This window comes from Castor canadensis, chromosome 15 (assembly GCF_047511655.1).
Source record: "Castor canadensis chromosome 15, mCasCan1.hap1v2, whole genome shotgun sequence".
Taxonomy (NCBI): Eukaryota; Metazoa; Chordata; class Mammalia; order Rodentia; family Castoridae; genus Castor; species Castor canadensis.
In genome coordinates this window covers 4,832,677-4,850,416 of record NC_133400.1, presented here as the reverse complement: position 1 = coordinate 4,850,416, position 17,740 = coordinate 4,832,677, and the positions used below count along the sequence as shown (strand labels likewise).

General features: G+C 45.8%; 1 protein-coding gene across 6 annotated transcripts in view; it reads left to right on the top strand.

The window, feature by feature from the left end:
- Positions 1-17,740, top strand: part of Cdh13 (cadherin 13) — a 1,135,782-nt gene that overhangs the window by 885,269 nt on the left and 232,773 nt on the right. For all 6 annotated transcript variants that reach the window (XM_074055575.1, XM_074055576.1, XM_074055574.1 and 3 more), the window contains one exon: positions 15,250-15,428. In XM_074055575.1, coding sequence (XP_073911676.1) covers positions 15,250-15,428 — 179 coding nt within the window. The remainder of the gene's footprint in view (positions 1-15,249; positions 15,429-17,740) is intronic.

The window sequence follows — 17,740 nt, the reverse complement described above, 5'->3', positions numbered from 1 at the left end:
TGGGCGTTGGTACTAGATGGTTCTGTGGTTGCAAGCAATGGGAACCAAACCAACTTTCAAAACAGAAGGGGAATTGATTGACAGGTCTCTGGACTTAGCAGAAGATTGGGAGGGAGGGTGGGATCCACAGTGGTTCTGGATCCCTGCAGCAGGAACCAGCAGCAACATCCACTACATCCTAGCCCAGGTAGTGGAGTCAGGGTGCCACACTTAGGTGCAGAGCTCAGAATTTCAAAACCGACATGGTCCCTCCAGCTTGTGTTGTGTGCTTGGTGGCGTCTATGAATGGGGAGCAGATGTCTTTGTCTTCTCTGATAGATTGCTTCTAAGAGAAGAATGTGCTGATCTGGAAAAACTGTATTAGGAGTTAAAAGTGCAAATGTGGGAAAGACCATTTAAAACAATAAATGAAATGAGAAAATACGCACAGACATGAGTGGAGCGATCAGAGCTCCTCTTCATTCATTCATTCAGACTCACCTACCGTTCGGTGGTGATACAAAGGTGAATCAAATGTCCATTGAGAAGCTTTATGGCTAAGATCTTCTCTGAGTGATGTCCCCATGGCTTGAGAGGAGGAATGCAGCTTTTTAAAGTGACATTCATGATGGAGAGAAAGGATCTGTGATGACTCTTCACTTCCATATGACACAAATGGCCAAAGAGAAGCTGTGTCACCCTTCCCCAGGCTGCAAGCCCAGGCTGTGCAGAGGGCTTACTCTTAGCTCTCCATCCCAGCATGTTTAATTTCTGATTTGTGTGACCCTGATAGAGCTACTTCATCAAGTTTTATTCCTCGTAAAAGATCCATTTCCCTAGACTCATAAAGCGACTCCTTCTAATTCAGTGTTATTTTATAAATACTTTCATTGCCAGCATCAATCATAGGCAGCTGACTTCCAAGCCATAAAACAACAGCTTGCAGCATTACCATGTAACTCACTAGGTATTTACTTATCCAGTTGAAGAACACATGTCTGCAAAATCAGCAGCATCACAGCTCTGCTAGAAATTTGCCACACTTCCCTCCCATTGAACCCGAGTCTCAGACATGCTGAAACAGCATCCTGGCTTGATTGTGTCTTGTTACCACAGCAACCACCAGCCCCCAGCCCCACGTGAAAACCAGCCTGAACCCCTCATTGATCATGCCTGTGAGTTCAGGGAGGTCATTTACCTAACAGGTGTGGTTTTGTTGTCACCCATCACCTGTCCTGAACTACATCTCAGGGACACAGGCTCTGTGTGTCCTTAGGACTCCCAGATGCCCAGGACTATCTCTGGTGGGTCAGAGCAAAGGTGGTCTATGGACAATCTCCAGAGAGAATTCTTGAAAATTAATTATTCCACCAGCAAAATGCAATTTGAGATGCCTAATAGGCATGAGATATGCTGGAGGCCGGGGGACAGGGGAAGACAGGACCCCAGTACCACACTGCTGCGGCTGGCATCGGCTCAGCCACCTTCCAGTGATCACTGGGTCCATGGACAGGTAACTTCCTCTCTCAGCCTCAGTTTCCCTCTCTGTAAAATTGGGCTAATGGTACTTGCCCCCTGGGGGTTCTGGGAGGATTAAAGACCTCAGTGCCCCACACACTTGGTGTAACAGTGTACACCCTCATGAAGGGTGGTCCTTCCACACTTCTGCAGATTTATACCTGTTCAGCCACTTGCCATCAGAGATTTTCAGCTGGTTATTTGACTTCTCTAAACTGCTGGATTTTCTTTTAAAATGGAGATAGTATAATTATCCTGGCAAGGCCATTATAAGAACGGTTTCCAGTACACGGTAGGTCCCCACATTCATCTTCCTCTCCATGGAAGTACTACAAAGACCACCTCATACCCCCTGCTGTATTTCACAAGCCAAGTCTACACAGTTGTAGGCAAGAGTCCATTTTATAGATGAGAACACTGAGGCTGTATGAGATTGTAGATGCTGCCCAGATCACACAGTCAATCAACAGGCAATGAGTCCACATCTGTCTGCTCTATCTGTTCCCAGGACTCCATTCTCCAGACCCCAGGACAGACCAGTAGCATAAGAATCTTTGGGGGTGAGTTTCAGACACCAGGAGTACTGAACAATATGCGATGGGGATTCTGGCGAGCAGCTAGGCCACACCACCTCCACCTCATTCTGATGAGTCAGGACAAAGGAGGCAGAAATATCTAATTAAACAGAAGGAGGACGACGAAGAGGTAGCTTAGAATGCAGCCGGTCAAGGTCAAGACCAGGACAATGGGAGCTCTCTGGTGTCTAAGGCAAGCACAAAATCTGGGCACCAGAAGGGAGTAACATGTGACACAGAGCAGCTTCCCAGAGCTGCACCCCAGGGCTGGGGTGGGAGGAGCTCCCCAGGGGTCTTGATATGGAGCTGTCACTGTTGGGGTGCAGGGCATGTCACGAGCTTTGTACTTAAGACCCACAGCCCTTCAGGCAGGTTGGCATAGGGTCACAATGAAGAAAAGCAGAGAGTTTGCCCTGGTGCTGGCTGACTGAGGCCCTCCACTCACTGAAGGTCTGGGTGCCCCTCTGTTTCCCAGCCTCAAGCCTCCAGCAGATCCAGGGCCTGGCTCTTGACCAGAACTGGGCTGTGCAATTTGCAGGAGCTGGTGTGAAATGGAAAAACAGGGCCTTGTGTCCAATGGTGATAGAAGACGTTATGAGGGCAACAGCAGGGCGTGAAACCTCACACAGGGCCCTTCTGAGAGTGCGCTCTGGCATAGGTCACACACCCACGAAGACCACCTGCTGGGGGCTTTGGACACAGCTGGCCTGTAGACACAGATAGCAGTGCCGCATATGACAGGAGCATTGCTGAGTCAGCGAGTGACTTGGCAGCTCTGTCCCCACCCCCAGCCCCAACAACCGAGAAACCATGTGTTCCAGATGGCATGGGACAGAAGGCAAAGATCTGAACCCTAGGCCACCAGCTTGAAGGATATATCCTTGGAAGGGAGCCCCTGTAGTGGTCTGGACTTGAGTGAGTTCATGTTAGGTGCTAAACTCTGAACCTCAGGTTTGGACTGGCAGCCCAGCCTAGCATAAAAGCGCAATACAGTAATACTGCTTTCTTCCTTCACCTTTGCCCTTAAAACATGTCGTTCACAAGGATTCCAGGAGTTTAATACTATTCATTCACCTGTTTCCTCCTCCCCCTTCATCAGTATCTGAGATGTAATAGAAGAGAGATGACTATAAAACTATTCAGCCTTTTTCATCCTCTCGCTCATTACTTATTCACGCATGCATTCAGCAAACGTTTTACCAGACTTCCAATGTGCACAGAGCATTGTCCTGCTGCCTTTGGAGGTTTTCACACTTGTGAATGTTTAGCAGTGTCCCTGACCTCTGCCCTCCAGATGCCTATATCACATGTCCAACCCAGTTGTGACAACCAAAAAATGTCTGCTGACACTATCAAATGTCCCCTGGAGTAGAATACCTCTCGTTGAAAACCACTACTCCAAGAAGGACTGGACTGGCCTTTGAAAAATCTCTTACATTGGTTTAACAAGCCAAAACACACATGCAGAGTCTTTTGTTGTCTGTGTGATTTTAAGGGAATTGGGTTTTCATATTTGAGACTGAGGTTAATGTGTTGTAAAAATTTCTTCTTCATTTGGAATGTTAGGGGTTGTATTTCCACTTTCAATTGTCTTTTTGAGCAAGTATGATATATCTGATACATTGTAAGAAGCTTTGTAAATGCTACAGTGTATCCCACCCAGCACAGTATTAAAAAAAAAAAAAGAAAGAAAGAAAGAAAGAAAAAGAAAACTGGGAGTTGCAAGATAAAAAAAATTGTTTTTATGAAGCATTTTAGGCAAGATCAGTGAATTCAGCATAGACTCTCTGTACCCTTCAGAAAGTGCTGCTCAAAAAGGAAAAATGGACCAAAAAAGACTAAGTGGAATGTTTTAATAGTCTTGAGAAAAATATTCCCTTAAAATTCCAGATTGAATGAAGCACGTTCAATAAAGTGAATCAGGAAGAGAAGGACGCCAGTTTGGGCCATCTGTAACTTAATATCTCAAGAAAAACAGTTAATTTTTCCTAAAACCTGGCCCACTGCAGCTGAATTAAACAATAGCTCACCAGAAAAGTAGGGCGAGGGCTGGAGCCAGAGCAGCTGAGGGACTGAAGTGATCAGAAGGTATTTCTGTCTCCACCAGCTCCTTATCAGCAGAAAAATAAACAGCCTTTGCAAACCAGATGGGAGACAGTCATTGCTCAAGTTGTCATAACTTATTACATATTTGAGTGCCAAATTGTACTTAAAAAACCAACTAGCTCCAGGGAGGGAGGGCAAATTTGAGAAAAAGTCTATTGCATTTCAAATCAAGCGGATGGTAATCACAGCCGCTCGGAGACACTTAGAGCTGCGATTAAACGAAGTTCGCAACTGACTCAAATGGGAAGGTGAACTTGCTCTCAAAAGCAGAGCTGTGCTCGCTTTTTGAAGGTGCTCACTTGACTCAATCCTGCGTCAGGAGTGTAGACTTTTGCCAGTTCAATTCTGTGTTGTTCCAGAAAGAAAATGAGAGTAGAACTCTCTGAGGCCACTGAAGCACGCAGTGGCCAGCATGGTGCAATGTTTTAGTGGTAACATCGTTAGTGGCTCCCAAGCCCAATGTTTGTAAGACCAGCACTTGGAAAGTAGTTGCATTTTGTTCTCATCAACTTTTTTTTATCTGTTCCTTTTCTATTCTATCCACCCCGTAAGTCCCCCAAGTTACTTAGTGATTTTTAAATGGAAAAATCCACCATTTAAAACAAATTCTATTTTGAGCTATGTAATATTTTCTAGCTTATATGTGACGATTCAATTACTCACACACACCCTTATTAGTTATCTGCTGCTGTACCACAAATCTCACTGAAACTCCATGGTTTATTTCATGATTCACAGTTGGGATGGGCTCAGCTGGTTGGTTCTTCTGTGGTGCCTGTCTGAGGTGGTTCACATGGCTGCTCTCACTGGAGGCTCTGCTGGGGCTGCAAGCCAGAGACAGTCTCCACCCGCATGTCTGATGGTGATCAGGTGTTATCAGGAATCCCCAGGCTCTTTATGCCTGGCCTTTCTGTCCATCAGGATAGCCCAGCTCTTTCAAATGGAGTCTAGGTTCCAGGGAGACAAACTCTGTGCACAACACTTTTCATCTTCTGTTTGAGTCAGGTTTGCCTATGTCCCAGTGGCCAAAGGAAGTGATGGCCAAGTGCACAGGACCTGAGTGGAAGGGGCAGCACAAGAGCATGGCTCTGAGACAGTGTGATTTGTTGGAACCATGAATGGTACTGTAATGTGCCAGTGTGAAATGTTACAGGCCAGGGTCGAGGGTCCTTACCTTCACAGGCCAGAGAACTGGCTCGTGAGGCAGCTGATTGGCTTGTGAGACAAAGCCAGTACACAAAGTAGGATTTATTAGAGAGAAAGGAAAGGCTACAGCCAAAGCACTGCAGCAGAGCCCGGAAACCAGTGGCTCCCTGCTCAGGTGAAGGCTGGGGCTTTTTATGGACGCTTTAACTCTGGGTTAGGGTATCGGTTAGGTGGGCTTTTTCTACTGGCCATGTATCTGCATGTGGGCTTTCTTAGATGAGCTGGTCTGTTTGCCCCTTATGGGGAGTGGTGTGGGGACAACCTTGAGAGCATTTTGTTTATCAGCCCCATGGCAGATTTATGAGACCCTGAATCTCCTCCTCAGGGTGCAGGAATTCGGGTTTATAACTCTTTCTCAGGGTGCAGGAATGATATTGCTCTCCATGGGGGATGGGCTACTTACTCTTCTGTCCTTTAGGTCCCCAGACCCAACAATACAATCTTATCATATCCCCTTCTCTAGAGCTGGACATAGATGAGTGGAAACCAATTTGGACACACTTGAAGAATTGATCAGAGGTTTCCAATTGTGTCTAAATAAGTGTTATCCTGCTCTGGAATAAAGGACAAAATTTACTTTCTTGGCTAATATTAAGAATATAAACTGAGTGTCAGTGGCTCACTCCTGTAATCCTAACTACTTGAGAGACTGAGATTGGGAGGATCACAGTTCAAGTCCAGCCAAAGGAGTTCATGAGATCCATTTCCAAAATAACCAGAGCAAAATGGACTGGAGGTGTGGCTCAAGTGGAAGAGCGCCCGCTTTGAAAGCTTGAAGCCCTGAGTTCAAACACTAGTCCCACCAACAAAAAATGTATATGATGTGGGCTGGGTGTGGTGACACATGCCTATAATCCCAGTTACTGAAGAGATAGAGATATGAGGATCACAGTGTAAGGCCAGTCTGGGCAAAAGTATAAGACCCTATCTGAAAAAACAACTTAAATCACAAAGAGCTGGGGACATGGCTCTGAGTTCAAATCCCAGTCCCACTGAAAAAAAGAATATGATGAAATGTATTTCTTCAGGCTTTCTTTCATTCCTTTATCATATAAAATTAGTCAAGGCTATAGTACACAGAAAGCCCAAAATGACAATGGCTGAAACAAAATGGGACTTTACTTTTCCCTCATTCAGTTATTGGTCATTTATAGAAGGCTGGAAGAAGATAGTCTGGGTTTTTTTTGGAACTCCATGGCTATGAGAAATCTAAGAATTTAGACACTTTCTGTCCCTCTGCTCGACCTACCTATCACAAGCCTTCCATGTGAAGGAGGGCCTCCTGGTCCAATATGGCTGCAGAAGCTATACCCTTACATCTGCATTTCAGGCAGCAGGAAGTAAGGAGCAAGGGGATTACAAAGACACACACCTCTTGGTTGAGGTTCCTTTAGGGAATCTATCCAGTAGACTCTCATGTAACACTTCCAGTTCTATCTGATTGTTTAAACCTTACTCTGAGGTCACACTAGCTGTCAGACACCAGAGGACATCTAGTATCTTGGCCTGTTCACAATCTCTAGCCAAAATCAGGGTCACGTTCCTAACACAAAGGAGGAATGGCTGCTGGGAAGCTACCTAAAGTCTGGCATTGATCCCTTTAGCAGGTTCAAGTCCTGGCTCCAGAGTGACTAGGCACTTGGCCTGGGGCTGATCAACAACCCCTTCTCATTCTGTTTACTTGTGTGTACAACGGACTGAACAACATGACACACCTGGGGGTACCACGGGATCAGACGAGTGCCTGTGTGCTTATATTGCCACGTCTCTAGCGCCTCCCCTGGTGGGCCTCAAGACCATGGGAGGGAATGAGGCTGCCCCTGTCCTAGTGATGCTCAGTCTGGTGGTGCAGGATGGTGAAAAACAACAGCACTCCTGGAAGGTGCCCTGCAGAGGGCGGTGCCCCCTGGGGAGCATGGGGGACAGGCCTGCAGCACCCTATTCCGGGACTTGGAGAGAAGGCAGCATTGGCTTCAGCCCTCATTCATGATGGATCAGAAGGGAGAAGGGCAGAAGTGCGTTTGTTAACATAACCTATGTCGACCCTTCAGCTCATACCTTTGGGGGAAAGAGTGCAATGAGCTCTCGTGACGCTCAAGATCAAAGGTGAAAACTGATGGGCCTGAGACCAGTTTTTGCCAGAGCCTACTTTCTTTGATCTTTTATTTTTAAAATTTGAACAAGCATCCAACATGTGAACATTTTGACAGTTTATATAAAACTCCAAATTCCCATCTTTTCTTAAAAATAATCAGAAATCTGGCTACTCCAGACTTATATGTTAGAAATATAGTAAGTTCTTTAGGCTGAAAGAGAGCTGCCTCTTAGGCAAGATGTATGCCACAGTCCCCACCACTACCTCCTGTCTTGAGGTAACTGTGCTCGTTACCTTAGTGGGTGTTGGTGGAATTTGAGCTGCTCGCTCCTGACCCTGCTGTGGGCATACAGTCACACTCAGGGTCAGTGGACTGAGCTCCTGTCAGAGGAAAAGCCAGAGGTCACTGACATCTTCATCAAAACTCACATTACCCAGAACTTTCTGGTTCCACAGTGAATGAAAAATGTGGGATGGGTCTGTGCTGGTGAATGACAGTCCCTGAATAATCAGGGATAGAAGGAAGGGCTCCTGAAAGGAGCACCAATCACAAGTCACATTTTTGGGCCTGGCATTAGGTCCCAGCTCCTTCCCTTCTTCCCATCCAGGGTGGAGGTTCCTCTTCTCTCTGCCACTTTGCAGTCCTCCCTCCAACTCTCTGAGAATGGTGCAGGCTTTCTCCACTGCCTCCCCACCCAGGTCACAGCAGCAACCTCTTCTTCCCACCCCACCTGCCAGGAGAGCATTTGTGATGAGCAAATAAACTTGAAGCTGAGTTAGGAGGAACAGCTTCCTGTTGGATGTGTCCTCAAATGAAGATAAAGCAGGCCTGAAATTCTAATGTAGGTCAATGGGAAAATAAGACATTATTTACGACTCATTACATGGGTGGCTTTTCAGGACGCATGCGCTGAAGAACGAGGGCTGCCTCTAGATAGCTATCAACTTAGGCAGTTATCTTTTGCCATCTGATCATCTGACAGGTTGCCTATTAAATCCTGTGTACTCAGGAATGTTGATGAGAGCAGAGGAAGGAGATTTGTGCGTGCCTGCATTCCACAGAAGTTTCCAGGCTCCTCTAAGTGGAGCAAGGGATTGTTTTCTTACTTGACTTTAAACCATTCCCGCTTCTGTAATCTTGAGTGTGAGTCACAAAGTGATATGAAATGGACTCTAGCAGGTTCCATCCCAGAAAACATGTCCTTGTCATCATTGCAGAGCTATGGGTCCCCTCCAAACTAAGTTCTAAATTGTGGTGGTCAATAAAAATAATATTACAACTTAACCTTTCTCCAGGACTTACCACACTGCTCAGGCATTGGCTTTCTATCCGTTAAGTTAACCGTTCTCAGTTGGGGGCAACTCAGGACATGTAGAGAAGAGGGATAAAAATGTAAAACCCTATTGCAAGCGTTCATGCTTCTCCAAAGAGCTATAGTCCACAAACAGATGTACAGCATGTCTGTGAAATCCATATTTCATGGCACGTGGGAAAATCCCAGTGAAGGCTGTTGGCAGGGGAGCTAATGAAAAATACAAAAGGGTGAGGCACGTTGCATTAATTCCTTCAGCACCTGCAGTGAACTGTGAGGGAGGAGCCGGTTTGTAAGTGGAAAAGCTGAGATTGAGCTGCCCAAGGATGCCCAGGTGACAAATGATGGGGCCAGGATTTCAAATAGGACAGCCATAGCTATAGCCTTACTGCTGGCTGACCCTGTAGTGCTTTCACCCGAACCCACACCCTATGTCTCTTGCTGCTGAGGACTGTCAGGAGAATAGGTCCTATCCACCTGCTTGCTCAGAAAGCTCTCCCAGGCTGATGTGGCTGGTGCTTAGTTGAGTGAGTGGCTGTAACCTGTGTCTCAGATCACCGGAGTGACATTTGCCACGGTTCTCACATCTGCACTCTGCCACCTGCAGCCATGAGATGTGTCTACATCTGAAAGTCACATTTAGAGGGACTGGCTCATCTGCTTTGTTCAGGATGGTCCTGAAATCCACTCAGTTCCAGGCATGCTGGCCTGGTCAGTCACCCTTCATGGAGAACTCCCTGGTTGAGCATTTGGAACCAGGCGCCCGCAAACTCCATCAGCTGGAAGGATGGTCAAGGGAAATTTAGTATCTGAGTCAGTCCATCTAGATAGAGTCCAAGACGCTAAACTCCCAAACAGCAACTGCAGCTACATCAGGTGCACCTGACTGAGCCCCCGAGAAGGGGTGGCAGTTGAAGGGCTTTTCTTCTGATAGGAGAAATAAAGACACAGGTAGTAAGCTGTGTTGTGTGGAATCCATGGTCACCTCCTTCCACTTACCTTTGAGGCACATCCCTTAGATACGTCAGTCACAGAAATCAGCGCTTGGCTGGAATTAGAACTTGCTACCTCCTTTCCCCAGTTGAAATTCTCTGATGGTGGATCATTTTGTCACAATCAAGGAATTCACTTGGGAATGTCCGCTGGCTCTGCACATGTGTTGTACTTCTCTCTGGAAAGTATGCCCGTATAACTAACACAATGGGTTCCCATGTTGGTGAGCGTAAAGCCAACGCAAGCCCAGCCAAGACATAAAAGAGTGCAGAAAGCGCTCCTACCTGCATCAGGCAGGAGAGCCCCGGAGTTATTTCCCAAGTGATGCTCTCCTGGAACAATGGAAACACAAGAATTCTATTCAGGGAACCTACACATATTCATACAGGAAAGCACCTTAGGGTCCTGAGCATGCTCAGTTTAAGGTCATAGTTCCAGAAGGAAAGCTGGTAGATCAGAACTCTTCTGGGCACTTTTATCTGGTGTTGTGAAGATGGCAGACTGGAATGCTTCTGGGCATTCTTAGTGTCTTTTCCCAAAAACGTTTGACCCATGGCCAAAAGGAAAGAACACTTTGAAGGTACCTCACTTAGAAGCTAACACCTTCACTGTGCTGTTGAAATCCAGTGAACATAGACCCCAATGTCTGTGTCTCGGTATATGATCCCCTTTCAGGAGTAAGTTTTTTTTAAATGGAATATAACATTTGCTGATCAGGTAAAGGCAGTATTTTTGGATAAAGTCAAAGAAATTTCAAGAACATAGTAAGTTGACTTTTGGAGTCAACTGAGTTCACTTTTGGAGCCAACCCCACAGGACGGCTGGAAAGAACCCCTTATTGGCAGATCTGCAGCCTACCTCTCAGGGCTGGCAGGCTCCAAGTCACAGGAAAGCAAACTTCAAACTCCAGCTTTCAAGCTCAAGACACCAGGAAGTCTTCTTTTTAATCAGAGAGTGACTGCCAAGAGAAAGGGGCTCTCTGACCAAGACAGAACAATCACCCCTATTCATCAGCCTATCAAGTTGGCAGTCATGTCCTATGACAAAAGAAAATGCCTGCTTGTCTTGAGACTTTCAGCTACCAACCTGTAATTCTTTCATTTCACTTCAGAAGGGCAACTGCTGGTTCATCTGGCCCTAGGAGTGACAGGGTGATTATCGTTTATTTTGACACTTAGAATATTGTAATGGGGATAAGACAGAAATGTATCGTGTGGAGGACCCAATGTTTGTCTATCGTATAATTATCCCTTCTCTGCCATCTGGAAACACACACAGGCATAAGACAAGCCAGGTAGGAAGCTGATGGGCTGGTGGGAACAAGTGAGTTCTTACAGTCCAGGGCATGGGCAGGGGCAGCTGCCCAGGTGCAGTCTGCTGGACTTCACCTTGCAGTTTGTGATGACCACTGGCTCTAGGTCCAGGAGGGGCCACCAAAGAACATGAGAGGGCTCACAGGTAGTGGTGAAGTATTTCAGGTTGTGAAGACCGTCAAGGGAAGTTGACCACTTGTCCACTCTTCTCATCTGATAGCCTGGCTAGTGTAGATTGAAAAAAAAAGCCTACAACATTGTAAAGATGGTATTCAACTAAATGTACCACTGATGGACAATGCTGTGTGTGCACACTGAGCTCACAGGTGTGAACAAAACACAGCCCTCCCTTCCATGAGCTCATACTCAGGACTGTGTGACCCATCACAGAAAGGTGTCCTTTATTTATTTATTTGTTTGTTTGTTTTGGGGTGATGCTGGGGTTTGAATTCAGGGCCTCACACTTGCTAGGCAGTTGCTGTATGGCTTGAGCCACTCCACCAGCTCATTTTGGGTATCTTTGAGATAAGGTCTCACAAACTATTTGCCTGAGGCTGGCCTCGAACCCTGATCCTCCTGATCTCTGCCTCCTGAGTAGCTAGGATTATGGACAAGAGCCACTGGTGCCTGACAAGAAAGGTTAATCTTTAAATGAAGGTCTGCCAAATGCTGCAGACTCTGCTGACATGGAGATTGACATGGTGCTTCCGCTCAGTAAAACCACTGAGAAGTCCTCTGGGGGAAACCCGCTTCACTATTTGCTGTGTTTGTCCCCAGGTCTCTCCACTGAGCCCATGGAATTGGAGTTCCTCAATTTACTTTAGGAAGTTTATCCAACTTTGTGGAGACGTCCCCATTAGAAGGTTTATTCAGTTACTCAGAAATTAAAAAAAAAAAAATGTATGGCGGAAGACCCAGGCACTGATTTCAGCAGATGGCTTGGGACTCAGGACAGAACTTTGATCTAGAGGAAGATCAGAGTATGACACAGAGAAGCAATGTACAGAATGTGTGTGTGCGCACACACACGTGTGTTGGTGCAAAATTGTGATCTCTATAGTAGAAACCCAAGTTGGCACATGATGATCATGGTAGGTGGAAGGTACAGGGTAAGGCAGCAACTCAGAGGCATGCCCCAACTCTCCTGCTCTGCCTGGATCCAGGCTCTGTAGATGGCTCAGTTCTAACTCCTCTCCTGTCTGCTCTGCCACTAAAGGCATCTTTCTCTATCAGTAATCTCCAAGGCATCATGCCGAGTTCTTTAAATAGATCATTCTATCAAATTTTCACCATGACCAAAAAGGAGTGGGGCATTTCCATGGTGCACACGGGAAGATCGAGGCCCAGGTGTCCTACATCACACAGTTAGGAAAATTGGAACCCAGATATCACATGGCCCCAAAGTCATTTTCTTCAGTGCTACAAACCTGTTCATATGTGTGAGCTCTGTGCAGGCTCCACAGACATGAGATTTTCTCAGAAGTAAATTTGGATATATATCCATGTCTGGGTGAAGACAGGCACGGCTTAAGACCAGGTTCACTTATTCCCTAACAATTCATTAATTCATTTTCTGTGTAACCACGGGAACATTCCAGGATAACCTTTGTTCTATCATATTATAAACTCTATAAAAACAAAGAAGATATTCTCAATGCATTTCCTATTAAAAAAAAAAAACTAAACAGCCTCACCCTGAGAGTCTTCTCTCTTCCTCTAATCATTTCAGTGCGTATGTCAGCCACAAGCCATGATGACTTCATTTTTATACTTTCTTTTTCTTGTTCAGCTATGACTTCCATTAAAGGCAGACTAAATAGGGCACGATTCAATCAATTAAGCATTCATTAGATGCTGGCTAAGTGAGAGGCACTGTGTCAAGTGTACTTAACCTGAGACTTTGGTATGGAGTTGATGAGGTCAAGGCCCCCTTCTCTGCCACCGGCCATTCAGAGCTCACTCAGCACCTCCCTGGGTGAGATCTTGGGCCTGAGATCTGCCTCTGATTTCTGACAGAGACCCTCAGGTGGGCCTGCTGAGTTAGAACTGGGAGTGTCTGTCTAAACCACTGTTTGGGAGTCCTTCGTCCATGGTGGAAGTCAAAGGGAGACAGTGCTGGAGCACAGGAAGAGGGTGTACATGCCAAGAACATTCTGTCCTTGCACTGAAGCCTCATCTTCTCTACAACAGTGTCAAGGGCAAGGAAGCAAGATGAATAGAACCTGCACCCTGAAGCAAGTGGCTGGATGGCAGTGTGGGTGAAGTGAACTAAGACTACTTAACTCCATCATCAAACCTTTACAGAGGCCAGATTCCACGTGTTTGCATGATCATTCAGGCCTGATGGAGGATAATATGACTCCATTTGTTGGGGACAATAACCTGGCTTTGATAATTGGAGAAGGATATTAGAGAAGGGAAAGGAATCCAGGGTGGGGTTGAACTAGAAGAACTCTTGTTTCCTTTAAGCTACCATGTTTTCTATACTTGAAGATTCCTGCTGGAAACTAAGGTCTCAAGCTTTGATGTCTTACCAGTTAGTTCACTGGTAATGAATTGTGGTTGGGCAGATCACCCTAAGCCAACTAAAACAGCCACATGGTCGTCAAGACAAGCAGCACATTCATTGGACTTGGCTCTTGACCATCCTCCTATCAGGGCTTGTAATTCCTCTTTTTAAAATAAATTTTAATTGCAAAAGTGATACAATCACCTTGTGACAATAACCAAAACATCACATATTAGGCTAACATAGTCCCTGTTTGTCCCTAGTCCCAATGCCCCTCTCCATCCCCAGACTTAACCACCATTACCACTGTGAAGTTCACCTCCATAGATCTTCCATGATTTATAGACACAAACGGTACCTGCCCATAAATGCACAAGGTGGGATTTTCTGTGTGCAAGCAGGCCCACGAAAACAATGTCATCATATGGGTAGCATTCTTCAGCCTGACATTTTTATTTAGTAATGCATCCTGGAGAGTTGTCCATGCTAGGACACATTAGGTCTACAACCCTTTCTACATTACTGCAAAGTATTCCATGGTGTGGGGAGACCATCATTTTATAGATTCCCTTGTTGGAAAGCTATGTTGATTCCAGGTTTTCATCATGACCATTCGTCTCTCCCTGAATTTCCCTGCACAAAGCCCTTGATACGTCGATTTCTTGGAAATAGATGCCAGGAAGACAAATGTATCATTTGTACTGGTTGCTGCCCAGTTGTCCTTGAAAATTGTCATACTGGTTCCCCATGCTGTCAACTACATATGTGCGAGAACCCCCACACCCATCATCTAACACCCTTGTGACGGATATCTGTGGCATATCAAATAGGTCCTGTTTGTGAGAGACTCTGGCCATGTCATCCTCATCTTTGCACCTGACACGCCTGAGAGTGTGGTCATGCACAGTCGCTGTGCAGTTAGCTCTTGCCCCATACTCTATATCTAGAATAGCCTTTCCTTCTGAGGGGTCCTCTCCTCTACCTTCCTCACATCTCCTCACCCCGTAGATGTCTGTGTTGGTAACCTTCTCTGCACCCCTGGATGAGGCTGCTATGTTCCTACCTCACCTTCTCGATGCATTTGGTGTGCATACCTCTGTATGTCTACCTCTCCTACAAACATCCAAGATTCAGGACAGCAGGGAATGTACCTTTTGTGCTTCTACTTCCCCAGCACCCAGCCCAGGCATGCAGTAGGCAGTCCATAGGAGCTTTGGGGTTGTTTTTAATGTTATTGTTTATTTTTATCAGCATATATTAATTGTACAGAATAATGGGTTTTGTTATGACATTTTCATATATGTATACAATGCACTTCCACAAGGGCTTTTAAAATGAAGGCCATTGTCAGGGAGCCACAGCCACCATGAAATGAGATCCTGAAATAAATAGCACATCAGCAGAAGGAAAAATTAAGCTGTCATTCCACTGAACGGCACAGATTTCTTTTCTTTATTTCAGATCTTTTAATGTGATGGAGCCGGGAGGAAAAGCTAAAACATAGCAGAGCTCGGGAAATGCTTTCTCTTTTTTAATCTGGAAGGTGATTGGCACGTCACTCCATTGGTGTTGCCTGTGGGAGGGGGCCTGACCATTGCTGCCCCTCGGTAACCATCTCCTGATCTTTGGTCCTGCTCCACAGGGACCACTGTGATGCGGATGACAGCCTTTGACGCAGACGACCCAGCCACAGACAATGCCCTCCTGCGGTATAATATCCGTCAGCAGACGCCTGACAAGCCGTCTCCCAACATGTTCTACATCGATCCTGAGAAAGGAGACATTGTCACCGTTGTGTCACCTGCGCTGCTGGACCGAGAGGTGAGTTGAAAGGAACATGTATTCTTTTCCATGAGAATACAGTGTGGCTCCCACACAAGGAAGGTTGTGGGAGTCAAGGCACTTTGTGTTGTAAGGAAGAAATGAGATTTTTACACGTGGTTGAGTGGGGAAAGTCTGTACAGGTAAATAGGATGGGAGGTGGCCCTTGAAACATGGTCCCAAAGGCCGGGTCACTGCAGCTATTTGCATTCTTCCCGAGTGGTCCCTCTGTCTGTGCTCCCTACTTTCATTCTTGAGGTCCTTGGTTCTGAAGAAGAAGAGGGAGGGGAGGAGAGGAGAAGGGAGGTGACTTTGTCCCACCCCCTGCTGTAAGCATCTCTGTGTTCTCCAGGGGCCTCTGTGTTCCCTGCTCTGTGGAATCTCCTAAGTCCTGCCTCACAAACAGGTCCCCCTGGATCTCAGTAAGTTCACATGCCAATTCTTTGGTTTTGCCCAGTGTTTTAAGGCTTTTAGAATTAGTGGCCATATTGAAATTCCCAGATTTTCTATTTCCTATTTTAAGGTTTTTTGAAAATCAGAAATTCAGGAAACTTTGGGTCTCATTTGCACACATGCGTGATCGCCCTCATGAGATGTGATGGGTGGATGGAGCCAGGCATCAGCTGCACAGTTTATGCCAACCATGTGCTCTGTCCATTTATGTCCCCCCTTAAATGTGCCCCTGTGGCCCTATCCTTTGCTGAGCTCAAGGTCCATCCTTAGCCCACCCTCAGGTACTTAAGTAGGAAACCCTGTTTCACCCCACACACAGCATCCCAAAGCTCATTACTCTTAATATACCCCATCTCTGTCCCTGTTCTGCACTTCCCTGATCCTGGCACCACTACCCAGGCTTGATCACCTGTCACCTGTCACCCCACTCCAGCACTGTGGTTCTGTGATGATCGTCGTGTCTCCTTAATGCCTGTGTGTGTGTGTGTGTGTGTGTGTGTGTGTGTGTGTGTGTGTGTGTGTATGTGTGTGTATGTGTATGTATATGTCTTCCCCTGAGAGTTTCGATGAAATAAACCCAGGGTTCAGAATGTCTTTTCATCTCCTTCTTTTTTGCTTTTCCCTGATAAACTTCTCATAAGACTGTGGGTTAGGTCAGCCCCCTCTGAGAGGCCACCCCATCCTGCTGGGTCATCCACAGTCTCATTCACCCTCAATCTCTGAGCACATGAACCTGCAGCTTCCTGTGGCATTTACCCCATGCTACTATAAAGGAGCTCCCCTTCCTCTTTGTCTCATGTGGTTATTTAAACTTCCTATTAATTGAAATTAAACTATAAAAATCAGTTTCTGGTATACTAGACCATCTTAGGTGCTCAGAGGTCATGTGTGGCTAGTGGCTGTTGCAGCAGGTGGCACCAACATAGAATAATATCCCATGGCAGAAAGTTCCCTTGGACAGCACTGGACTAGATCATAGATCATGAACTTTTTGAGGGCAGAGGCCATGATCACATGCACGTTTGCATCTGCATAGTCTTGCACTGTGTGAGCACATTCACACCCCTACTCGTGTTCACTGCCACACGAAGAAGGCAAGAGGGAGTTGGAAATGGCCCTAAGATTCTAACCTTGAGAAGAAAATAGTAGCTAGGAGTGGGAAATTACTGCAAAGAGAAGAGGGAGAAACAAACTTAGATGAAATTGTGGTTGTCACTTGGAAAATGTAGTTGTTTCTAGGTTTAAAAATAGAAAAATATCATGTCAATTTCCTTCATTTTTATCTTCCATTCTCTTCCCAGCCCTTCCAGTTTTTATGAGTGCTGGATTTTCTTTTCTTTTGGAGGCAAGTGATGGCTACCAGTGTTCTGATGCACACACACACACACACACACACACACACACGTCATGTACACGTACACTCACCAGCTTCCCTGTAACCCTGAGCCCTCAAAGGTTCTTGCAACTTTGTCTCATGGAGGGAAATGAAATATGTGGTTTTGTCATCTCAGCTTCTCTTTGTTAGAAAGAAAATATTTTATAAGTTTATGTACAACCCACAGTGATAATGTGGAATGTTATCTTATTTTTAAGTTTATTTGGGGGACAAATGTATTTCCGTCTCACGATGCTTTCATCGGGGCTTTTTGTTAAGCTGTGATAAGTGTATCATTATGGGAGTTGAATTAAGCATTTCTAACCACAATACATAAACAATCCCCAAAACAGAGAAATGCAATTTGACTAAACTTGGAAAATCAATGACAATGAATGAAGAGTGTCACTTTTCTGTGAGGTTTTCCAGAGTTCAGTGCTGATCCTGGCAACATTGGTGCAGAAAGAAAAGTTCCAGATTTGGG